The sequence below is a fragment of the Talpa europaea genome, assembly GCF_964194135.1.
Source record: "Talpa europaea genome assembly, chromosome: 8".
Taxonomy (NCBI): domain Eukaryota; kingdom Metazoa; phylum Chordata; class Mammalia; order Eulipotyphla; family Talpidae; genus Talpa; species Talpa europaea.
In genome coordinates, this window is record NC_140075.1 from 89705337 (window position 1) to 89731669 (window position 26333).

Sequence of the window (26333 nt, forward strand, 5' to 3'; positions counted from 1 at the left end):
GCTTACAAAAAGGAAAGTATCAGAATCTGGTATAGGATTGACTTCGATCACTAAATTTATTCCCTGTCATATATAAATGTTTCCGCTTTAGACTCGGGAACAAGAAGAATTGGAAGAAGCTTTAGAGGTAGAACGACAAGAAAATGAACAAAGAAGACTGTATATACAAAAAGAAGAACAGCTGCAGCAAATTCTAAAAAGGAAGAATAAGCAGGCTTTTTTAGATGAACTGGTATGTAGTAATGCTAATTTTGATAAAAATTATTAGTATTGTTGGGGGGCTTTCTTTCCACTTTATTATGCTGGATAATGGAATTTAGGTGGCATGTCTACAGTGTTTGTACTGATGTAAATACTTGTTCATTTACTTTAAAAATGAAAGTCACTGTCCATAATATTTTCAGATGAAAAGGTATTATTATAACTGATATAAACCAGTTACTACTAATAAGTTATGTTTCTAAGCTTACTGACTATAATACATGCTTTCAGACTATTTTCTTTCGATTAATACTGGTTTTCTAAGAACTAGAATATTTTCAAGTGTTTGGACTCCATGTTAAAGTGAGTAGTTATTCTGAGAATTATATTTCGTATTTTTGCATGAGAAAAAAAATATTTTTTTTTTAAGAGGGAGAAACTACCTTTTTTTTTTTTTTAAAAAAAAAAAAGATTTATTTATTTATACAAGCACTGGGTACAGTCAGAAGTGTGGGAGGGCGAGAGAATTCACCAGAGCCAGAGCCGGGAGCAGAGCAGGCAGAAGGACCGAAGTACACTGCTGAGGGGAGCAGCGGGCGGCAGGAGAGGTCTGCGCGCCAAGTGGGACCCTCCTCCGGTGGCCGGGGAGCAGCCAGGGATCGAACCGGCGCTGCAGAGCTGTGGGCAGCTTCGCAACACAGCGCTCAACTGCTTCGCCACTGGGGAGGCCCAGAAAAAATATTTTTTTTTGTAGTTAAATTTTTTAATTGCAGTAACATTGGTTTACTATGTTTTATATGTCAGGTTCACATCTATAAGTGTTATGTTACCACATTATGCCTACCAACTAAGTACCAGTAACTCTCTACTACAGTCTTTTGGGCACTCTCCATCCTTTGCTCTTATGTCCTTTTCTCCCCTTTTGTGGCCTTATTGCTACAGTCAGATTCCAAGGTGGTTTTTTTGTTTTTTTTTTTGGTTTTGTTTATCTGTACCTTTGCTTTGTTTTTTTATATTTCACATATGAATGAAATCATCTGGTAATTTGTCTTTTTTTCTCCTGACTTATTTTGTTTAGAATAATCCCCTCCTATTCCATTCGTATTGTCAGAAATGGCAAGATTTCATCTCTAAAAAGAATGTATTTAAAAGAAATGCCAGTGTTTTGAAAGTTACTAATATTTTCTAGCTAATAGTTCCTCAGTAGTCAACATTGTTTGATAATGGGAGTAATAAATAATCAAGGTTCGTGAAGTGTTTCATAGATTTGAGAGTGTGTGATTTTATGCTTACAACCTGGTGTGATACTGGTGAAGTCACAACTAGAACATTACCTCCTCTGCGAAAGCCTTTTAGGATTCTTCCTTTCCTTTTTCTGTCCATATGCTTTTATTTCCATGGTATGATAGATATACTATTCTGTGATTGAATTCAATGTGTATGTGAGATGAGAATGTAAGGAAAAAAGTAAGCATAGAGGCATTAAATGGGGCTTAGACAGAAGATGCTTATTATAAAAACCCTGTCTACTTTGTATGAGTAGAATGTAAGTTTGGTTTTAAAAATGAGGACAATAGATGACTTGATCAAGGAGATGTGGCATATATACACAATGGAATATTAATCAGCAATCAAAAAAGATAAACTCATGCCGTTCACAGCAATGTGGATGGAACTAGAAGGAATTATGCTCAGTGAAATAAGCCAGAAGGAAAAAGAAAAATACCGGATGGTTGCACTTATAGTAGGAATATAGGGGAATCAAATAAGACATCAGTGTAAAAAAATAATAACAGTACAAAGTACAACAAAGCATAAACGGACAATTATAAATTAGAGACATAGTGCAGGGGAGGAGGAGGGAGGGAGGAGCATAGGGGACTGAGGTGATGATATAAGGGTACATTGGTGAAGGAAACTATGGGGACTACACCTGAGGGGGTGGGGGGAAGCAAATATTGTTTAAAAATGAGCAATGATGTAAGAAAATTTAATATAAAAATAAAAATGAGGACAACTGCATATAAAATAGGATATGGTGTTTTCCTTAGCAAATTATATTAATTTTTCTTGAAACCATTAAGTGGCAGGTATGACTTTAACAGTTGAAATGACCCATGTTGTATTTTACATTTTTGTAGACATTTTTGTGAGAAATTAAAAACTTAAAGAATCAATAAGTAAACATTGATCTTATAATTATTGAAGGTTCTTTTCCACATCATTGTATACAAAGAGGAACACACTTTTCTTTGGTAATATGTCTCTATATGTTAATTCTAAATAGAGAATTTAAGGAGAAAGGAAAATATATTTAAAAACCATTCCATCTAATATCAAGGATTTTAGATTTTATTTTGAGGTTAGCTAGCTTTACATAGCAAATATTCTTATATCTTTTAGTCTTCAAAAGTTCTGTTTTGCTGCCTCTTTGAACTGCTGTTGGCATGAAGCACCCCTTTAATTCAGTGGGGCATGAAGCAAGATGTGAAATAGCCAGTGTTGTACATTGTGTATAATCTGGAGTTAATATTGGTTTTTGTGAGAAACCCCACCCCCCATTTCCTGTTTTCCTCACCTGCAAGTCATTACTGCACATACTTTTTTTTTTTTACTTTTAGATCATGTAACATAGTGGTTAAATAATCCTTAGCAATTTACTGTACTCATTAGAACAATTAATCACAATAGATTGGTTTAGAATGCCACTGCTGGTTGAATTTCTGGTTTCCATTTTAAAATTTATTTTTGAAGATATTTTGTTATTTTAATTTGTGAATATTTATTAAAATTTATGTTGTTAACATGTTAACATACATTTAGTTCTTATTAAGTAATTTCCTTTTATCTTCCTGGATTCCTAAAAAAGAATACATTGTATCTCTTTTTCCTATGTAAGTTCGTGTGTTAGATTTTATTTAAACATGTCATTGACATTTGTAAATAAGTCTAGAAGTGTCAATCTTAGAATTTTCTGGATTTAATTTTGGCAACAAGTACTACTTATAATTTCCCCCCTATTTTGGTTTGATCCTTGTACTAAAAGTCACTTTTTAACTTTTAAAAAGCATTGACATTCTTATACTGTATGTGACAAGATTTTGATGTTATGGCCTTAATGCTTATGGCTTAGTATTTTTCATATTGTTTAAAAAGTCAATTTATTTAATTCTATCTGTAAATTCAATGTTTAACAGTTTGGAAGCTATTTTAAATTTCTCATCAGCTATTGCCTTAAATTTTGTGTTGGCTAATATTGTCAAACACAGTAGCAGATTTTTATTAGAAATATTGTTTGCCAGATGGCTTACCTAAAGTCAGTTAAAATAATCTTTTAAAAATGGTCATTGTAAAGTTTTTAATGAGTATTAGAGGCAGTCTTATTACATTTCTTTAAATATGAAGCAATGTACCTTTAGGCAATTAATGTAGGTTAGGGAAACTTTCAAGGTAAAAATGGAAAGCTAAGAACGAAAAAGCTTTGAAAGATTGAGCCAGCATGTTATATATTCCAGAGAGCATGTGTGTTTCCCGTAGTTTATTTTACTCAGTCTCTATTTTTGTTGTTAAAGCTTATGCTTAAGTCTATATTAACAGTCACAAAGATTTTTCAGTTCCAAAGTTTTGAGTGATAAGTTGGAATAAGTCAGATTTGAAATAAATACAATTTATTTTAGTTTTAGGTGCCTGGAACACTTATTTTTATTAAATTTTAGTTGTTTTGCAAAGACTTTTGAATATTCATGTGCTTTTATTTGAAAACGAAATGAGGATGAAAACATGCCCAGGTACAGCTTCAAAGTCCTGCGCTCAACGTGCTGCACCACCGGCAGGTTTGAATCCAGGCAGACCAGGGAGGTGCCCACATGGTGCGGCTGATCTCTCCTGTTGGGCTCGTTGCATCCCTCAGCAGTGTCTTCAGTCCGTCTGTCTGTTTTGCTCCCCACTCTTTCTCTGGTGAATCCTCTCACCCTCCCACGCCTTTGGTCTGCACCCCAGCTATTGTACAAATAAAAAGTCTAAAAAAAAAAGTTATTTAAAAAAAAAAAACCAAAAAAGATGGTAAATTAAAAAATGAAAAAAAAAAAAACAACATGCCCAGGTACTGATTAGCAACTTTTTTTTTAACTTTGTGGCATTATGTTATTTTCTTTCTTCATTTTTTTTTTTACAATGTATGCTTTCTCATCTTGGTTATATTCCCCTTGAAATTCCCACCACTAATTCACCCATGTACCATCACTGATTAACAACTTTTTTTGAAGTGAGCAGTGAGCAGTGAGCACTTGTCTTGATTTTACACAGGAAACTTTACTTTTTAGAATAAATGTCAACTATGGAAAATATTTGAATTCACTTAGAGTTTAATTTGGGAAGCAATGCTTAAACTTTTTTGCCTAGGAAATTTATTTTTCTTCTATTAGTTTCTAGATATCAAAAGAAAATAGCTTTTAAAAGATGTTTTAGACCACAGGCCATTTAAATAGTTCTTTGATTTTATATTTTATTATAAAATTCTTTTTTTCCCGTGTTTTATTTTATTTAATTTATTTTTTTAATAGAGACATGTTTTATTTATTTGTTTTGTTTATACATGCATTGGGTACAGTCAGAAGCACGGGAGGGTGAGAGAATTCACCAGAGCCAGAGCGGGGAGCAGAGCAGGCAGAAGGACCGAAGTACACTGCTGAGGGGAGCAGCGGGCTGCAGGAGAGGTCTGCGCACCATGTGGGACCCTCCTCTGGTGGCCGGGGAGCAGCTGGGGATCGAACCGGCGCCGCAGAGGCTGCGGGCAGCTTCACAACCCAGCGCTCAACCGCTGCGCCACCGGGGAGGCCCTATTATAAAATTCTTAATATAAATCTTGAATATCTACAGGAATTCATAGTAATACTTGTAGTAATACATCACTAATTTTTGTAGAATATGAAAGGTATTCAAGTATAGTCTTATAGTATATTTCATTCAAATCCTTCATTATTGCTAAAGTCAGGTTGTAGTGAATTTTCTCCTTTGGAAGGTTATATTTTATAAATCAAATTTGTGTTCTTATATTTACTTTTTAAAAAATTAAAATTTGTAGCATTGCTTTTGTGAAACATTTCTGTTATAAAGTCTTGAGATACAGATTTATTACAGAATAATTCTTTTGAACTACATTAACTGTTAATTGAGTTACTTTTTTTTTTTTTTATAGAGGCATGCTTTATTTATTTGTTTGCTGGTTTGTTTGTTTGTTTTGTTTATACAAGCACTGGGTACAGTCAGAAGCGCGGGAGGGTGAGAGAATTCACCAGAGCCAGAGCGGGGAGCAGAGCAGGCAGAAGGACCGAAGTACACTGCTGAGGGGAGCAGCGGGCGGCAGGAGAGGTCTGCACGCCATGTGGGACCCTCCTCTGGTGGCCGGGGAGCAGCCGGGGATCGAACCGGCGCCGCAGAGGCCGCGCGCAGTTTCGCAACCCAGCGCTCAACCGCTGCGCCACCGGGGAGGCCCTAATTGAGTTACTTCTTTACTACAATCTTAAAACAACTTATTTAAATATAATAATTAGCACATTTGTGCCTAAAAAATTGTTACATTTGGAAAGAAAATTGGATTCTACTCTGTTTGATTTCATACTGTGAAGTGTTAACAATATGAGTTTTTTTTTCAGGATTAAATTCTGGGTATTTATTATTTTAAAAAACCTGTAGATCATTTGAAAGCTATGAAACCTTACTATAGAAGATAGAAATGTATTTATACCTTTATTTTTGTTTACATATATATTTGTGTGTGTGTGTGTGTGTGTGTATGTGTGTGTGAGAGAGAGAGAGAAGAGAGAATGTGATCTCCTTATGAGAGAGAGAGAAAGAGAGAGAGAGAATGTGATCTCCTTATGTCCTGACCTCCCTTTGCATATGTTTTTTGTGTTCTCATTTAACTGACAACTTAGACAGGAAAAAATCTGGATATCATTTAGTTTAGATCTTAGCTCCACACACTTCAAACTTGTAAGAGAACTTCGTGTTAAGGGGATAAACAACAGTCTACATATAAGAATTAGTAATTTGCTTGTGTTATTAATGTGTGTGCATATTCGAGTTCATAGTGGCCCTGATTTAGTATCATTAGAAAATATTAAGATGGTTACCATCACTTTTTATTTTTCAAAAAATGTAGATTTAATTTCTAAAAATAAGTCAGTAAATGAGACAAGAAATATACTTTTGGTTGTACCTAACAATAGTTCCATTGTACAAAACAGAACAAAGATCATATCCAAACAGCCTCATGTGAAATCTAATGGGAAACAATTTCAAACTGGTCTGATTTCACTGGTAAAAAGAATAGTCCTAGATAAACAACTGATCTAAGTTATAGTACTTTTTACTACTCTTTGTGATTATCCTTTAATTTATTTTATTTTAATAAATATGGTTGGGCTTTGCTAGATGAAATGAGAGCCTATTATATTGTCTTTAATGTGGATTTTGTAAAAATATCCTTTTTTTGTAAAAATATCCTCTACAGGTTATTTTGATTTATGATTTATTTTTAAAACAGCCTTTTCCTATTATGGAATCTAAAAATTTTTTGTAAAATGCTCTCTATAAATGGGTATTTAGGTTGACATCAAATGCTATGACCAAGAATAATTTAAAATAAAAGATTTGTTGCTCTTTCAGTTTTCCTTTCTAACTTTTCATATTGCATTTTAACTTTTCTTTTAGGAGAGTTCTGATCTCCCTGTTGCTCTGCTTTTGGCTCAGCACAAAGATAGATCTGCCCAATTGGAAATGCAGCTAGAGAAGCCTAAACCTGTAAAACCAGTGACATTTTCCACAGGCATCAAAATGGTAAGCTGTATTTTTTAATTGTTTATTTGAAGGATACATTTCAAGGATAATACTTTATAATTTTTTGTTGGTTTTTACAGATTAGCTGAAAGGTTAAAGGTATTTAGAACTGTCTGATCTAGACTAGATATCTAGAAATGTGAATATGCGCAATCTTAGAGGAAAGTGAAGAGTAATAAATAATTTTCAAACTATATAACACAATTTTGTTATATATGATATGGGGTTTAGGATTTATATTTTCTTAGTCAATGTAAAATTTTTAAACTTAGAGTGCAGAAAAATGTTTCTTAGAAGAAAATTCAGACTTTTGAGTTCTCATATGACGTGTAAGAAGCTTTTAATTTGCTACTCCATTTCAACAAGAAGTAAAAGTTGACTACAAAAATTAACAGCTTTCGGGCCTCCCCTGGTGGCGCAGCGGTTGAGCGCTGGGCTTGAAGCTGCCCGCAGCCTCTGCAGCGCTGGTTCGATCCCTGGCCACCGGTGAGGGTCCCTCAAAAACAAAAAACAGCTACGATTAACATATTGAAGACTTTAATGGATAAAGTACACATCATGTAAAAACAGATTCATAACCGAAAGAAATGCTAGAGATTAAAAAAAAAAACTGTGACAAATGAAGAATTCCTTTGATGGGTTTGTTAGTGGATTGGATGTGACTGAGTAAATAATCTTTGAATTAGATGATATATCAGTAGAATCCTTGAAAACCAAAACCACTGGCAATAAAGACTGGCAAAAAAACCTAAATATATCCTTTGTGTGCCCAACTACAAAAGGTATAATATGTGTAATGGGGATAACAGAAAGAAAGAGAAAAAGGTACAGACAAAATATTTAAAACAGTAACAACCATGAATTTCCCCCAAATTAACATCAGATGCCAGGAAAATTGGAGAACACTATGTAGGATAAATGCCAAAAAATTACACCAAGCATATCATTTTGAAATTATTGAAAACCAGAAATAAAGAAAAAATCCTGAAGACAGAGGAAAACAACACCTTGCCTATAGAGGAACAAAGGTAAGAATTATATTGGGCTTCTACTCAGAAACCTTGCAAGCAAGAAGAGTGGAGTGAAATTAAGGTGTTGAGAGAAGAAAACCACAAACTAGAATAATGTACTCTGCAAAATTATTCTTTAAAAGTGAAGGACAAATGAAGATTATAAGAAAAAAATTGAAGGAATTTTTTGCCACTAGACCATTCTTGGAAGAAGTGTTAAAAGAAATTTTTAGAGACAATGAAAATGGTATGTCAGAAGATCAGATTTACATAAAGGAAAAGTATCAGAGAAGGAATAAGTGAAGGTAAAATTAAAACTTTACTTGTTCTTGATCCTAACTGACCTAACAGATACTAGTTTGTTTCAAATAATACCAGCGTGTATTCAACTATGTTTGCTTGTATGTATTTGAGAAATAGATGACAGTGATAATCCAAGGGACAAGAGGAAGCAATGCAATTATTTGTTATTATGAGATACTCAGACCATCCATGTTTCTCCTCACAACTGCCCACTCAGCTACTTTTTTTTAGTGTTGCCAACCTTTTTGTTGGTGTATGTTAGCTATTAGATTATAAGCATCTTGAAGGCAGAGGCATATTTTGCCTTCATTTTATATGGTCATCGATATGTGGGTACTTAAATAATAGAAGATATTCATGATCTTTTTAAACTTACAGTGTACAAAGTATTGACATATCTTCAGATAATAGAAAGAAGAGCACTGCATATTAGGGAATATCAAAGCTTTTGAATTAAGAGGCAGTATACCATAGAAGAAAAAATATGTTCATGAGTAGATACATTGGAATTAAGTTCCAGCTTTATCACTTACTAAGTGTATCTGTGGATATGATAATACTTTAATCTTCTGAGTTTGTTTCCTCATGGTAAAGTTGGTAGCCCAAGAGAGGTGGGACAGGCATACCTTTATCTGATAAAAGACTTCCACCTAAAAATGGTAATGAGATAGGGGTGATCATTATGTAATAAGGGAGTAATACATCAAGAACTCCATACTCATTTTAGTGTGGAGACACCAAATGAAGGTGTATCAAAATATATAAACCAACTTTTCACTCTTAAAACAGACATTGACAGCAACACACTAGTAGAGGATTTAACACCTCACATCAACCAGACTATAAATCAAAAAGGAGACAACAGTTTTAAATGAAGAGTTAGATGAGATGAGCATAAAAGAAATTTATAGGGCACTGTACACCCAAAAGTAGAATACACATTCTTTTCAAGTGCACATGGGACATATTGGGTCACTAAACAAATGAAAATTGAAATCATATCAAATATCTTCTCTGATTACAATGCTATCAAACTAGACATCAAAAACAAAAAGATAATGGTAAAAACCTCAAATAGATGGAGACTGAAAAACATGCTACTGAATTACTAACACAATTACTATTTTCTTAGTGAGGAAATCAAAAGAGATCTACCTGGAGGAGAACATAAATGACGATGGAAACTTACCAGAAATTATGGGGCATCGCAAAAGCAGTAATAAGCGGGAGCAATGTACCAATACAGATCTACATCAAAAAACAAGAAAGATCTCAAATAATCTAACCTTACGATTTAAGGAACTAGAAAAAGAACAACAAATGAAATAAAAATCCACTGTAAGGAAGACAGTAACAAAAATTAGAGTGGAAATAGTGAAGTAAAAATCAAAAGGGCAGTTTAAAAGATCAGTGAAACCAAAACCTGGTTCTTTGGATAAATAAGCAAAATAGACAACTCTATTTTATTTTTTTAGCCCCATTTGTACTAATTTATGTTATTAAATACCAGTAAAGCTAATCTATAGATTTACTAATTAAATTATAATATGGAAACAGTGAAAGACACATTGGTCATGATAAGATTAGGAGGGTTTTATCAAATTCCTGTCACATTTACAAGGCAAAGTTAGCTGTTGGTGTTGCAGATATTGTGTTTTGTCAAGTGGGTACAAAGAGGAAGAGACTTTTCAAGCTTTTCCTGAACATTTTCTCGTGTAATCCTTACAACTTTCATGTATTGTTCATAGTGGTATTACCATTTATGAGGAAACATGACTCAAGTTAAATAAGTTCCCCAATCTCATTATTCTGTTAAAGGGGGGAACTGAGATTTATACCCAAGGAAGTCTTGCAGGTTCTACATATTTTCTAGTACTCTTTATGTGAATGTTTTTGTTCATTGGAAGTTGATTTTCTAAGTGGGATGAGAAAATTACATTATAAATTGACTATATGGTATTGATTTTTAAGTACATTGAGACTTTGCACCAAGGAGTCCAAAGTAAATGAATCATCTTGGTACTTTGAATACTGTTACAAGCCTCAATAAACTAAGTTTCAAGAAGGGTAGAAGGAAGAAAGAAGGCATAAAATAGATATGTGGGAGCACTGGGAGCAGTAGAATGGGGAAGAGTGAATTTAGCAAAATTCATTCCATCATTTCCAGCCAGGAATTTTCTTCAGATGAAGTTTCACAGATTATCAAATGTAATTTAAAAAAAAGTCTTAAGAGGTTATGTATGAAATTCAAATACAAAGATCCTTTTTTTGCATGTCTGTGAGAGCTTTTTACTAATAATCTGTTATGTTAAAGTTTATCAATTGATATTTATAAATGCTGAAATAAATTCTTTTTTTGTGTGTATGTTTGCTTAGGACTGAGATTCAGTATTTCCTGGGAAGCCTGGATGTAGTAAATGTTTGGCATTCTTAATCAGCTACATCTGTACTTGTCCATGACCAAATAATTCCTGCAGTGATTGTCAATGTGATACTTTAATTTTTTAGCTAAACATTTATTTTTCCTTTGTAATTTTATCAGGCCCCAACAGTATTATACTGTCTTGAGTTAACTCTGGTTTTCATGTTGCTGTTCTTCTAATAATATTTGTAGGGCTGTTATTATAAAGGAGTGGTAGTAGGAAATACTTTTAGCTTTTACTTTTTGACTGTTTTTGTTAAATAATTCCTATATAATTTTGTTTCTTATTTTGTTCTTTTCCAATTTATTTCCACCAAAGATTCCTTTTATACTTGAATATAATTTTCCATACCTTATGGTGTTATAACTGAATTTGAAAATTAGAGGTTATAAGTTATTTTTGAACAATTTCTAACTTATTAAAACATATACAATTGGTAGATAGCGTCTTCTAGTACACTCTTGTTTTGTCATTACCCCTCCTCCTTTAGCATTTTTCTGTGCTAGAAGCCCTTCCCATTTTTACCGAGAATGCTTCTGAAAACTTATCTTCATCCACCATTGGTAGATAGAACTATGAACATACTGCTGTTTTCTTACGCTTGTTCTTTTCAGAGCCTTTCCTAGATGCTGCAGTGGTAGTCTTGGAGCTCCCACCCACACTCTATTTTGGTTTCATTGTAGTGTAGGGTTCATCATTCCTGGAAGATTTTACTTAATTAAATATCCTTAAAAAGACAGTCTTTGAGCTGTATTATAATTTAAGTAAGAGTCTTTATTAGTGGCTTCTGAGATCAAGAGTTGTAAGTAGTGGATCTATTACGCAAAGGTATGAAAGACCATTTCCTTATAAATTAAGAGATTCCTATAGGATCTCTAGTACCGGTCCCTCTTTCATTCTAGATATTAGTAGTAACTTTTCCCTCTGATCAGTCTGGGTAGAGGTTTATCAACTTATTGATAAGTCAGGTTTTATTTTGTTTTATTTTTCTGTTTTTCCTTCATTCTTCTAAGGCGGGAAATAGTAAGTTTGCTTTTCTAGTTTTAATCATAGAAACTTAGATTACCGATTTGAAATCTTTCTGATATTATCGATGTTCTTGAAACCATTGCTTAAGTTGCATCTCATGCATTTTGACATGTTGTTTTGATAGTTTAAGTCCTCTGAGAAGCAGTTACCAAGATGGATTTAAACGCACAAGAAATATTTTAGGCGAAGTACCTGTGATAAGAAAATGAGGATCAATAGGAGGTTTTCAGCTGACTGTGATATAGGTCTGACTCCAAGTGAAGAATGAACAAAGGTAGGATAGAATTGCCTCAGACTACAGTATATTTCTGAGGAAAGTTGGGCAAGGCAATTGGGGAGTCTTTCTGGCAAAGTTTTCTGGCAGAGGCATTTTGCAACTTCTGAGTATGGAACTACCTGTGTATTCCTGCCGCACTTAGTCATTGGTTATAGGTAAACAGTGAACGTCATAACATTGTTGCACTTATGGAGAGGACGGTCACAGTACAAGAACTGGAACTCTGGTCCTCTATGCTTCTGTAATTGGAAAATGTAGAGTACATTCATGTGACCATCAAAGTTGTGTTTTCCTTTTCATGAATTGAAATTATTGTGTAATTTTTGTTAATAGATTTTTTTTTTTGCTTATGGGTTATTTAGAAATTGTTGTTTAATTTCAAATTTCCAGTTTTTCAAATACCTTTTTTGCATTTGATTTCTAATTTAATTACTTTAAATATACTTTGGTGATTTCTAATTTCTTTGATGTGTGGAGACTATCTTTTTCTCAGAGTATGGTTTATCTTGGGCAATGTTTTTGTGAACTTGAAAGAGTTTGTATCCTGCTCTGGGTAGAGTGTTCTATGAATGTATTTTAAACAAGTTAATTGATATTAAGTCTTCTGTTTTCTTACTGATATTTTTCTCAATTATTTGAGAAAACTGTGTTGAAATATCCCAATATAATTGTGGGTTTTGTTTTAATAATTTCCACCATATATTTTTTAAGCCCTTTTTTTTTATGTGGGGAGGGTTGCATGGAAATGTAGGATTATTATATGCTCTTTATACTTTGACATTTTTATTATCAATCAACCATCCCTCTTTATTCCTGGTAGTATTCTTTGTTTTCTGATATTAATATAACCACTCTACCTTTTATGGTATTAATAGCTTATTATTTTTATGGTATGAGTTGCTTTCTTAAATACCTTATACAGTTGGATCTTGCTTTTCATTAAAAGTGATAATCCTGAGGGGGCGGAGCAACATGGCGGCGAGGAGACGCTGCGAGTAAGATCTCCCATTAAAAAAAGTTAATAGGGAGGAAAAGCGGCAGGTCCCAGTGAGAACTGGGACACGGAAGATAAACGGACGACTCCAGCAAACTGCCCGAAGAAAAAAGTTGCCATAAAAGAGGACCAGAAGGGAGGGAAGCGCAGAACCCTGCTCCCCTCCCCCGCCCACAAAGTCGGCACTCTCCGACCGACCGGCAGAAAGGAGGGAAGCAACAAACCAAAACGGCCAACAAGAAAAACGGACGCAGCAAGTGGGACTGTGAGTGGAAAGGAACTATTGCAGCCACCACACCCTGTGAACGGGAGAGGCGAACCCTGCAGGATCCGCCGCGGAGGTGAGCTCCAGACGCCATTAAAGAGAGCCACGCCCCCCAGGAGGAGACCAGCACCAGCACACAGCCCCGGCCGCCCGGTAAGGTTGCGTGCGGAAAGCGGCGCGGATCCGGACCGGATCGCAGCTGCCCAGGTCCCCGCGCCTGCGACCTAGGCTTGCGGGGAGACGGCGGAGGCCCTCCCTGAGTGAGCAGGAACAAGGCGCCCAGGCAGGGGAGCGGGATTCAAAAGGCGCCATTCCCGCGCCACTGATCTGGGCTACAGCCTGCGTCCTGGAACTGAGGGCTTTGGAACTGAGACCCGGGGCACGAAATTAGGGGGAGACTGCGGAGGCCCTCCCTGAGTGAACAGGAACAAGGCGCCCAGGCAAGGGAGCTGGATTCAAAAGGCGCCATTCCCGCCCCACTGATCTGGGCTACAGCCCGCGTCCTGGAACTGAGGGCTTTGGAACTGAGACCCGGGGCACGAAATTAGGGGGAGACTGCGGAGGCCCTCCCTGAGTGAGCAGGAACAAGGCGCCCAGGCAGGGGAGCGGGATTCAAAAGGCGCCATTCCCGCGCCACTGATCTGGGCTACAGCCCGCGTCCTGGAAATGAGGGCTTTGGAACTGAGACCCGGGGCACGAAATTAGGGGGAGACTGCGGAGGCCCTCCCTGAGTGAGCAGGAACAAGGCGCCCAGGCAAGGGAGCTGTATTCAAAAGGCGCCATTCCCGCGCCACTGATCTGGGCTACAGCCTGCGTCCTGGAACTGAGGGCTTTGGAACTGAGACCCGGGGCACGAAATTAGGGGAAGACTGCGGAGGCCCTCCCTGAGTGAGCAGGAACAAGGCGCCCAGGCAAGGGAGCTGGACTCAAAAGGCGCCATTCCCGCGCCACTGATCTGGGCTACAGCCCGCATCCTGGAACTGAGGGCTTTGGAACAGAGACCCGGGGCACGAAATTAGGGGAGTGGGTTCCCCACGACGGTGGGGCACAAGGCAGACACAGCACCCCAAAGCCGTTGAGGTGTACCCTACCATCCCCGCTCTGCTCCCTGTCCCACGGGGTGGAAAATCAGCTCCCCAAGGGCTCTAGGAGAGATCTCTGGCACCACCTAGCGACTTGAAGCCAGCAGAGGCTCCTGAAGGAGCTAGTGGCCAGCTGGGGAGTCTGCCCACACCGGGCCCCTTCCGAACAAGTAGTCTGAGCCCACAGGGAGAGCGAGCACCCACAGCCGGGGCAGACCAGGTGCACAGAAGAGTGTGCCTGAGACCAGACACGCAGGGAGTGTGTCCCACATCACCATTTTAGAACAGGGACATTTCTTCAGTAAAGACTACCTGCAGAAGGCTTCCTCAGGAGCCAGAGGTGAGCGGGGGAAGTTCGCCCACGCCAGACCCCCTCTGGCCTGCAGTCCAAGCCCAGAGGGGAGCAGGAACCCACCGCCGGGGCAGACCAGGCGCACAGGGGAGTGTGTCCCTACATCGGCATTTTAGAACAGGGACCTTTCTCCAGTAAAGACTGCTTGAAACTGACAGATGACTCCTGGAAGAACCAGAGGGGAACAGAGAAGCCCACCCAAGATGCCGGCCAGTCCCAACAACACACTGTCCCAACGCATACGGCAAATTAGAAAACAGACAGTAGGGAAGAGAAGAACCACACGCAACCTAGCAACTCTCCAGAGAAAAAGCACACCACAAAAAGAAAGCCAGCCCCCAGATTGCAAAGACAATAACTTGGAAGAATTTCTGAGCCTTCCAGAAAGAGAATTTAAAATTGCCGTGATTAAAAAACTAACAGAAGTCATAAAGGAAAACAATGATAAGGGAAAAATAATCAACGATCAGAAGAATGCAATTGAGTCCCTAGAGAGGGAAAACAATGGTCAGAAGAAAGAAATTGAGTCCCTAAAGAGGGAAGTAAAAGAAATGCAGGAGATCAAAGAATTAATGGAAGAACTAAAGAATTCTGGGAAAAGCAATGAAAGCAGAATAGATGAAATGGAAGAACGAATAAGTAATCTTGAAGACATAGAAATAAAAAGAACCAAAACAGAAAAGGAAAGAGAAGTACGAAGGAAAAAGAACGAAGAAAGACTTCGGGAACTATCTGACTCCATGAGGAAAGGAAATATAAGAGTTATAGGAATACCAGAAGGAGAGGAGAGAGATGTAGGAACAGAGAAAATATTCAAAGAGATAATTGAAGAGAACTTCCCAAATGTGAAGAAGGAGCTGAAAATTGATATACAAGAAGCAAGAAGAACACCAAACTTCCACGACGAAAGGAAAAATACAGCAAGACACATAATAGTAAAGCTCCCAAGAATCCAGGACAAGGAAAAAATAATGAAGCTGGCAAGAGGGAAGAAACAGATAACATTCAAAGGAAAACCAATCAGGCTGACATCAGACTTCTCCGAAGAAACACTACGGGCAAGGAGAGAGTGGAGGGACATAGTCAACAGACTCCAAGAAAACAGATGCCAACCAAGAATACTCTATCCCGCAAAGCTCTCCTTCCTCTTTGAAGAAAGAATATGGACCTTTCCAGACAAACAGAAACTCCGGAATTTCATTGCAACTAAACCCCCACTCCAAAAAATACTACAAGGAGTCCTAAAGCCAGAACCTCAGAGGGACGAATAACAATGAAAGAAGGCCAAAAAAAAAAAGTTATTAAAAGAATAAATAAATAAAATCAAAGGAAAGACAAACACAATGGCAAATACAGATGTTAACATATCAATAATAACTCTGAATGTAAATGGACTAAACTCTTCAATAAAAAGACACAGAGTTGCAGCCTGGATTAAGAAACAAAACCCAACCTTTTGCTGTCTCCAGGAAACACATTTAGCTACAAAAGATAAAAATAGGCTCAAAGTTAAAGGATGGAAAACAATCCTACAAGCAAATGGACCAAAAAAGAAAGCAGGAACAGCTATACTTATATCAGATAAAACAGATTTCAAACTCAAAAAGATAAAAAGAGACCCCAAGGGTCACTACATTATGATCAAGGGGACAATACTTCAAGAAGAAATAACACTCATTAACATATACTCACCAAACGAAGGAGCACCAAAATATATCAGACAACTGTTGTCCTCTCTGAAAACAGACATCAGAGAAAACACATACGTAGTGGGAGACTTCAACACACCACTATCAACAATGGATAGATCAACAAGACAAAAAATAAGTAAAGAAACTAAAGCTCTAAATAAGGACCTAGAGCAATTGGGCTTAACAGACATCTATAGAACACTAAACCCCAAAAAAACGGAGTACACATTTTTCTCAAGCGCACACGGATCATTCTCCAGGATCGATCACATACTGGGGCACAAGACAAACATCAACAGATACACCAAGATTGAAATCATATCAACCATCTTTTCTGACCATGAAGGCATCAAACTAGAAATAAACCATAAAAAGAAGGCAAGGAACTTTCCTACCTCATGGAGATTAAAAACCACACTACTGGAAGACCATTGGACTAATGAGGAGATCAAAGAAGAAATTAAAAATTTTTTTGAATTGAACGACAAGGAGGACACCAATATCCTAAATGTATGGGATGCAGCAAAAGCAGTAATAAGAGGAAAATATATAGCAATAGAAGCTCACATCAAGAAACAAGAAAGAACGCAAAGAAACAACCTAATCTCGAAGCTCAAAGATCTAGAAAAAGAACAACAAAAAAACCCCAAAACCAGTAGAAGAAAAGAAATAATAAAAACCAAAGCAGAAATAAATGAAATTGAAACTAAAAAAACAATCCAAAAGATCCATGAAACCAAGAGCTGGTTCTTTGAAAAAATCAATAAAATAGACAAACCCCTAGCCAGGCTCACAAAGGAAAAAAGGGAGAAAGCACAAATAAACAGGATCATCAATGAAAGAGGAGAAATCACAACGGACACAGCAGAAATCAAAAGAATAATCAGTAACTACTATGAACAGTTATATGGAAACAAGTTCAACAATCTAGAGGAGATGGACAAATTCCTACAACTCTACAATCACCCAAAGCTAGATAAAGAAGAAATAGAACACCTAAACAGACCAATTACAATTAGCGAAATTGAAATGGTAATAAAAAACCTCCCCAAAAACAAAAGCCCAGGACCTGATGGATTTACAAATGAATTCTACCAAACATTCAGAGACGAATTAGTGCCTATCCTTCACAAACTCTTCCAAAAAATTGAGAAGGAAGGGACAATACCAAACACGTTTTATGAAGCCAACATTACACTAATACCAAAACCGAACAAGGACAACACAAAAAAGGAAAACTACAGGCCAATCTCCCTAATGAACACTGATGCAAAAATCCTCAATAAAATTTTAGCTATCAGAATCCAACAATGTATCCATAAGATAATTCACCACGACCAAGTTGGATTCATTCCAGGGGCACAAGGATGGTTTAACATCCGAAAATCAATCAACGTTATCCAACACATCAACAAAAAGAAATATAAAAACCATATGATAATATCAATAGATGCTGAGAAAGCTTTCGACAAAGTGCAACACCCATTCATGATAAAAGCCCTTGAAATTCTTGGGATACAAGGAACATACCTCAACATCATAAAGGCCATCTATGACAAGCCAACAGCCAGTATCATTCTCAATGGTGAAAAGCTGAAAGCAATTCCATTAAGATCTGGAACAAGACAAGGATGTCCACTCTCACCATTGCTTTTCAATATAATACTGGAAGTCCTAGCCAGGGCAATAAGACAAGAGAAAGACATCCAAGGAATCCAAATAGGAAAAGAAGAAGTCAAACTATCACTATTTGCAGACGATATGATATTATATATAGAGAACCCCAAAAACTCCACAGAAAAGCTAATTCAACTCATCAATCAGTTCAGTAAAGTGGCAGGATACAAAATCAACACGCAAAAGTCAGTAGCCTTCCTATACACAAACAATAAATCTGAAGAAGAAGAAATCAAAAAGACCATCCCTTTTGTTATTGAAACAAAAAAAATCAAATATTTGGGAATAAATCTAACAAAAGAGGTAAAGGACCTATACAAAGAAAACTATAAAACACTGTTAAAAGAAATAGAAGAAGACACAAAGAAATGGAGAGACATCCCCTGCTCATGGATTGGAAGAATAAACATTATTAAAATGGCCATCCTTCCAAAAGCAATATACAGATTCAATGCTATTCCAATCAAAATTTCAATGTCATTCTTCAAAGAAATAGAACAATTATTGATGAAATTCATATGGAATCACAAAAAACCCCGAATAGCCAAAGCTCTCCTGAAAAAAAAAGAAGGGAATGGAGGCATCAGACTCCCAGACTTCAAACTATACTACAAAGCCATAATCATCAAAACTGCATGGTATTGGAACAAGAACAGACATACAGACCAATGGAATCGAATAGAAAATCCAGAAATAAACCCACAGATTTATGGTCAACTAATCTTTGACAAAGGAGCAAAGAATATGCATTGGAGCAAAGAAAGTTTGTTCAATAAATGGTGCTGGGAAAACTGGGTCGCTACATGCAAAAGAATGAAGCTTGACCACCACCTCACACCATACACAAAAATCAACTCAAAATGGATTAAAGAACTAGACATAAGACCTGAAACCATAAAATATATAGAAGGAAATATAGGCGAAACACTACGTGATTTGCACATCAAAGACATCTTTACAGACACATCACCCAAAGCAGTGATAGTGAAGGCAAAGATAAACAGCTGGGACTACATCAAATTAAAGAGCTTTTGCACAGCAAAAGAGACAATAACAAAAACAAAGAGAAACCCCACCAACTGGGAGAACATTTTTGCACCCAACGCTAATGATAAAGGACTGATCACAAAAATCTGCAAAGAGCTGATGAGACTCAACAACAACAAAGAAAATAATCCAGTCAAAAAATGGGCAGAAGAGCTTAAAAGAAACTTCTCTGAAGAGGAAATGCAAATGGCCAACAGGCATATGAAAAAATGTTCAACATCACTTGTCATCAGGGAAATGCAAATCAAAACTACCATGAGATACCATCTTACACCAGTGAGAATGGCACATATTAAAAAAACTAGCAACAACAAATGTTGGCGAGGGTGTGGAGAAAAAGGAACTCTTCTGCACTGTTGGTGGGAGTGCAAACTGGTCCAACCACTGTGGAAAGCTGTGTGGAGATTTCTGGACCTACTAAACATAGAGCTTCCATATGATCCAGCAATTCCACTCCTAGGTATTTACCCAAAGGACACAGAAACATCAATTCCAAAGAACACCTGCACCCCTATGTTTATAGCAGCACTGTTTACAATAGCTAAGCTTTGGAAACAACCCAAATGCCCAAAAATAGATGACTGGATCAAGAAGATGTGGTACATATATACCATGGAATATTACTCAGCATTCAAAAAAGATAAACACATGCAATTTGCAGCAACATGGATGGCGCTGGAAGGGATCATGCTCAGCGAAATAAGCCAAAAAGAAAAAGAAAAATACCGGATGGTCTCACTCATAGCAGGAATCTAGAAAACTTAAATAAGGGACCAGGAAAATGAATAACTATAAGATAGTGAAAATCAAAATCAACAAAAAACTATGAACCAGAGACACTTTTAGGGGGGCGGGAGGGGAGGGATTGGGGTCAGAATGGGGGGGCTGCAATTGTATGGGGAATATAACAATAAAATTTATTTAAAAAAAAAAAAAAAAAAAATAAAATAAATTTTTGTGAAAAAAAAAAAAAAAGTGATAATCCTTTTACTTATTGTTTTAAAGTAATTATTGATATGATTGGGTTTAAATTTACCTTCATCAAATTTGGAAAAAATTTGATTTTATCTTCACATATTTTTATGTTGTTTTCCTTTCTCCCCATCTTCCTCTAGGATTTTAATTACATATCAGTTATACTGCTTGATATTATGAGACACTTTAACAGTGTTTTGTGAATTATTTTTCTAGTCTTATTTTCTTTGTGCTTTAGATAGCTTCTATTGCTGTGCCTTCAAGTTCACCAGTATTTACTATTCTAGTGTCTAATCAGCTGTTTGTCCAACTTGTTGTATTTCTCATTGCAGTTAGTACGTATTTTAAATCTCTAAGTATTCCAGTTGGGTATTATTCATATTTTCCATTTCTGTCCTCCTCATGTTTTTTCTTTACTTTCTTGAACATATGGAGCAAATTTATTATAGCTGTTTTAATGTCCTTGTCTGGTAATTTCATCATCTGTAATTTCTGAGTCTGCTTCTATTGATTGTTTTTTTTTCCTACTGGTATGGATCATATATTTCTGCCTTGCTTTTGAAACCTAGTTATTATGTTATTCCATTAAATATTGTCAGACTTTGCTTGGGGATGCAGTTAAGTTACCAGTAATCTGATAGATCTTGCAGGGATTGCTTTTAAATATTTTTAGGTTATGCAAGAGCAGACTTTAACATTAGATTGATTTAGCTCCACTTTCAAGGTGTCCATATTGAGGAATATATCTGATGCCCTGTATATTAAAAGGCCCTTTCACTTTGTTTATTGAGATTATGAAATATTGTGGTCCTGTGTGATCTTTAGGAATTGTCTGACCTATCGCTCTTTATTTTATTGGTTATTTTCTTGGCCTTGAGTAGTTTGCACTCTCATAGTGCAGATCATTATCCAGGCAAAAGTTATGGACATCATTCTGCAGATCTCTAGAGCATAGGTGGGTCAATTACAGCTTGAAAACCAAATCCTGCTTAACACCTGTTATTGTTACTATAGTTTATTTGAACATAGCCATACTTGCTCATTTAGGTATTGTCTTTGTCTCCTGATGTTTTAATGGCAGAGTTGAGTAGTTATGACAAAGATCATATGATTTATAAAGCTTAAAATATTTGTCAACCCTTTACATGAAGTTGAAAATATATTCTGATTTATGTTACAGTTTCTTTTTTGACCATGGGTTATTTAGAACTATGCTGTTAATTTCCAATTATTTGTGGATTTGCTGAATTTTCTTTTGCTGTTGATTTCTTATTTAAGTCTGCTGTCGTTGGATAACTTGCACTGTATGAGTCCAGTCCTTTTAAATTTATTGATAATTGTTTTATCACCCAATATATTTTATTTATTTATTTATTTAAGATTTATTTATTTATACAAGAACTGGAGTACAGTCAGAGGTGCAGGAGGGTGAGAGAATTCACCAGAGACAGAGTGGGGAGCAGAACAGATAGATGGACCAAGGATACTGCTGAGGGGAGCAGCGGACGAGGCAGGAGAGGTCTGCTGTGCCATGTGGGTTTTTCCCTGGTTGTCCAGGAAGCTAACCCGTGCTACAGAGGCAGTGGACAGCTTCACAGCGCTGTGCTCAATCCACTGTGCCACTGGGGAGGCCCCCCAGTATATTTTTTATTGTGAGGTATTTCCATATAATTTTGGGCTCCATATAATTTTGGGCTCCTTTGTTAAGATGTGTATATGTTTATAGTTGTTAGATTTTTCTCATGAACTTACCGTTTTATCATCTTAAGGTATTTTTCTTCTCAGTAACATTTCTTGTCTTTAAAACTATTTTGTCTGAAGTATAGCCACTTTAACTCTCTCATCCTTGTTATTAGCATACTTTTTCTTGTTCCACACTTTCTGTCCAGTCTATTTTATGTCATTTATTCTAATTGTGTGTCTGATGTAGACAGCATATAGTTGGCTCTTGTTTTTCCAACCTGATAATCTTTGCGTTTTGATTAGTGTATTTAACTTATTTAATGTAGTTATTGATATAGTTTAATTTACATCAACTATTTTGATATCTGTTTTCTGTATATAGCCCATGATCCATTATATTCCTCTTTTCATTTATTGTTTTTTGTGTTAAATGGACACACTTCTGGTGTACATTTTAATCCCTATTTTTAATTATGTAGAGTTTTTTAATTACTTTTTGATAGTTGATGTTGAATTATACCATGCATCTTACTTGATTATAAGTTTCTTCATCTTAATACTAATTCAGTATCAGTAATATAGATCTTTGATCTAGAATAGCTTCATTTCTTTTCCCTTTATGTACTATTGTCATATATTATATTATAAACCCAACCATATAGTTTCGCCATTTTTTGCAGTTATTTTTAAAATCAGAGAACAAGAGGAAGAAATGTTTTCATTAAGCCTTTTATATCTACCTATGTTGTTACCTTTTTAGTGTCTATTTCTTTACAAGAATTTGAGTAGCTACTGGCAACTCATTTCCATTTCTATTTATCTTGAATGCCATTTATGTATATATACACACATTAGTGCACATCTATTAGCAATAGATTATTCAGTCATTATCTGGGGTTGTCTTTATTTTGTCTACTTTATTGGGAAATTTAGCTGGGTATAGAATTCTTGATTGACAGTCTTTGTCTTTTAGCACTTTGAATATATCATCCCACTACTTCTTACTTCTGTGGTTTCTGATGGGAAGTCGTTTGTTAGTATTTTGGGGTTCCCTTATATTTGTGAGCCATTTTTCTGTTGCTACTTTCATAATTTTCTTTTTGTCTGTTTTTCTGCACCTTTAGGACCTGCTAGGGTTTTAGTTTTCCTAATTTTATCACCCCCTTTTGTACTTTAGTATAAAAAGGGGAGTTTTAAAAGAAAGTTCCGTACGTTCTCAGTGTGTTTTAAAAATGTATAGCCTTCACTTATCTTTTTTATATTTGCTTTAGTTTTCAAGTTTTTATAGCCCCTCTAATTCAGTAATACCTATGTGAGGAAGGACTATTAAAGCATCTTTGCTAGTGAGAAATATTCACAGTGTTTTAGTTTAATTTCAGGTTGTGGCATTATGTACTTTTGATTTCAGGTTTTGTCCCACTTCATGAGATTTTATACACATACACCCTTATATGCCTATAATATATGTATTGTCAGATAAAATACATGAATAAAACTAAGTCAGTAATCAAAGGTATTAACTTTACTTATGGAATATATGATCTTAATATATTCTTCCCTTGAGAATATTGGGTGATTATCTTTAGGAAAGGTTTTAAAGTATTTGCATTGAGGCATGTATTGGTTCTTTAGCAGTTTATGTCCGTAAATACTCAGCTCTGGATTGTGTCATTGTCAAATGACATCTGGGAGTAGAGTTCCCAACTGGGTGTCTAATTTTGCTGCCTTATTGTTTTAGAAGTGTTACTGTGAGAACAGGCAGGCAATAGAAAGAAAGAAGGTGAGCGGACCAAGAAGCAAAAAAGACTAAAACAGATGGTAGAGAAATAAAAATAAAAAAAAAGTCTGTAAGCATTATTTCTTTTGGACAGTTTTTTTTGTTAAGCACATGGAAATACTTTGCACATTTGCGAATTACTGACTTCCTACATGCTATATTTGAAAAATAGCAAATTATTTAGGTAATATAATCACAATTATAGATTGTGTTGCTTGAACATATCATTTCTAGGGCTTTTTTTATAAGATAAATAACTGCACCTTTTTTCAAATCATACTTTTACATTATATTTGGAGGATCACAAAATAAGTTCAGATTGAATGTGCTAATACAAATAAATGACATTCATTTTAAAATTCCTAAGTATTCTTATTAAATTATATTTTGATCTAAAAGTGAATGCTATTAATGAGAATGAACTTTTCAGAATGTATCTAAAGTCAACACAGTGAGGGTTTTTTTTTTTTTTTTTTTTAATAGAGGCATGCTTTATTTATTTGTTTGCTGGTTTGTTTGCTTGTTTTGTTTATACATGCACTGGGTACAGTCAGAAGTGCGGGAGGGAGGGTGAGAGAATTCACCAGAGCCAGAGCGGGGAGCAGAGCAGGCAGAAGGACCGAAGTACACTGCTGAGGGGAGCAGCGGGCAGCAGGAGAGGTCTGCGTGCCATGTGGGACCCTCCTCCGTTGGCCGGGGAGCAGCCGGGGATTGAACTGGCGCCGCAGAGGCCGCGCGCAGTTTCGCAACCCAGTGCTCAACTGCTGCGCCACCGGGGAGGCCCAGTGAGGGTTTTTTTTTTTTAAAGATTTATTTATGCATCAACAACTGGGGTGCAGGCCAGAAGTACAGGGGGGTGAGAGGATTCACCAGTGACAGAGTGGGGAACAGAACAGGTGGATTGACTGAAATACACTGCTGAGGGAAGCAGTGGGCCAGACAGAAGAGGTCTGCTGTGCCATATGGGTCACCTTCCTGGCTGGGGATCAAACTTGTGCTGCAGGGGTTGTTGATAGCTTCATAGTGCTGTGACTTACCCCCTTGAGCCACCAGGGAGGCCCCAGTGAGTGGTTTTAAAATGCCTATGGTGCTATATTTCTATGTCTGTAATTATGTTGGTAAGAACTTTTGAATGAGGAATTTTTTTTTTTAAGATTTATTTATGCATACAAGAGCTGGGGCACAGGTCAGAGATTTAGGGGGGGTGAGAGGATTCACCAGAGACAGAGTGGGGAACAGAGCAGGTACATTGACTGAATACACTGCTGAGGGGAACAGCGGGCGAGGCAGGAGAGGTCTGCTGCGCCATGTGGGCAGCTCCCTGGCGGGGGATTGAACTTGTGCTACAGAGGCTGTGGACAGCTTTATTGGGCTGCGTCTTAACTCCTCGTGCCACCAGGAACGCCCTGAATGAGGAATATTTTATACATTGAATGCAGGTGTGTGTAAACATGTAGCAGGAATATCATTAATCTTATCCCTTCCCCCTTTTTATTGTTACATTTGCTTAAATCCAGCAGGAAAATAGAAACCAGCATGAGTGTGCTCCTTCACATTCTTCAGTTTAATTCTTTTTCCATTATACCAGAGTGTTTCTTTATTTAAGCATGCGAAGTAGGAGTTGGAAATGAAAACAGGAAAAATAATTTGATATAGGAAGTAATGTTAGTCCTTGAACCAACCATATTATCAATGGTAGAAGCTCCTACATTGCCCTGGTGTATAATTTCTTAAATGATGACTATTGATAGTGATAGGGCTCTGTTAAGTTGTCTTTTTATTTCTCTATTATTGATTTATATATAAAGAAAGCAGGCCCATAATTGTAATTCCTTATTGCTAGTGTAAGACCTCTTATCCTTGAGTGGTGAATAATGTTACATGCCTTTTCGTTATTGTTACTAGTTTTGTCTAAGTTGTATGTTTTATCAGATGTTATCAAGCTTATTTCCTGTGTTCTATATAGTAGCAACTTGCATGTTTCAGTAGGATCATTTGAGTTGAGAATGAGTAGTAATGGGGCAACCTCCTGTCATTCTGTTTAATGGCATAACCAAGGGACCTTTTTTTCTTGCCTTTTTACAGAGGATGGGCAAGACAGCAGTGTGACAGCAATGTGCAGTTAAGGGCTTTGATGTTAGTTGAGTCAATTTAAAATTCTGGTACTTACCAGTTAATGCTTTTGGGAATTGGGCAAATAACTATATTCATTTGGAGTAATATAAACCTTATGCATTGGAGTATGTCTTGCAGTGTGTGGTATATGTGTGAATGAAGTAAAGTGAAAATAATCTTAGAGAACAGTCTGATTTTGTTAGATACTATTAATCATAAAGATAAGCTGTTTTCAGGATTTAACCTATCAGTTTCTCCATAAATGATATAGTACTTGAATTTTTTAAGTGAAGGAGCAAACAACAGTGGTAAGAAGTGATTCAGTAACTAACTCCAAACAATAAGGTAAATTTTAGAATTGAATATAGACTATTCCAGATTTTTTTGAGCAGTCTTAACATAAAGGGAGAATGATTTGTTCTAAGTTATAGTCTAATAGCAAATAATGATAGTCTACTAAAAAATAAAATGGCTTGAAGACTAATTTCATTTTGCAGGTAATAGAAACCCTAAAAGTAGTTCCATACTTTATTGGGTTCATATCTTATGGGAATTTTTGTCAAGCAGTTACTAAATGGTGAATGTATGACAA

At 36.4% G+C, this 26333-nt stretch overlaps 1 protein-coding gene across 2 annotated transcripts in view; it reads left to right on the forward strand.

The window, feature by feature from the left end:
• The window catches only part of MNAT1 (MNAT1 component of CDK activating kinase), a gene marked incomplete at its 5' end in the record, with an annotated part of 150794 nt that overhangs the window by 57429 nt on the left and 67032 nt on the right, over positions 1 to 26333 (forward strand). Inside the window, 2 exons of one of the 2 annotated variants that reach the window (XM_084239683.1) lie at positions 92 to 232; positions 6916 to 7041. In XM_084239683.1, coding sequence (XP_084095809.1) covers positions 92 to 232; positions 6916 to 7041 — 267 coding nt within the window. The remainder of the gene's footprint in view (positions 1 to 91; positions 233 to 6915; positions 7042 to 26333) is intronic. The other variant, XM_084239684.1, reaches the window with a different exon arrangement.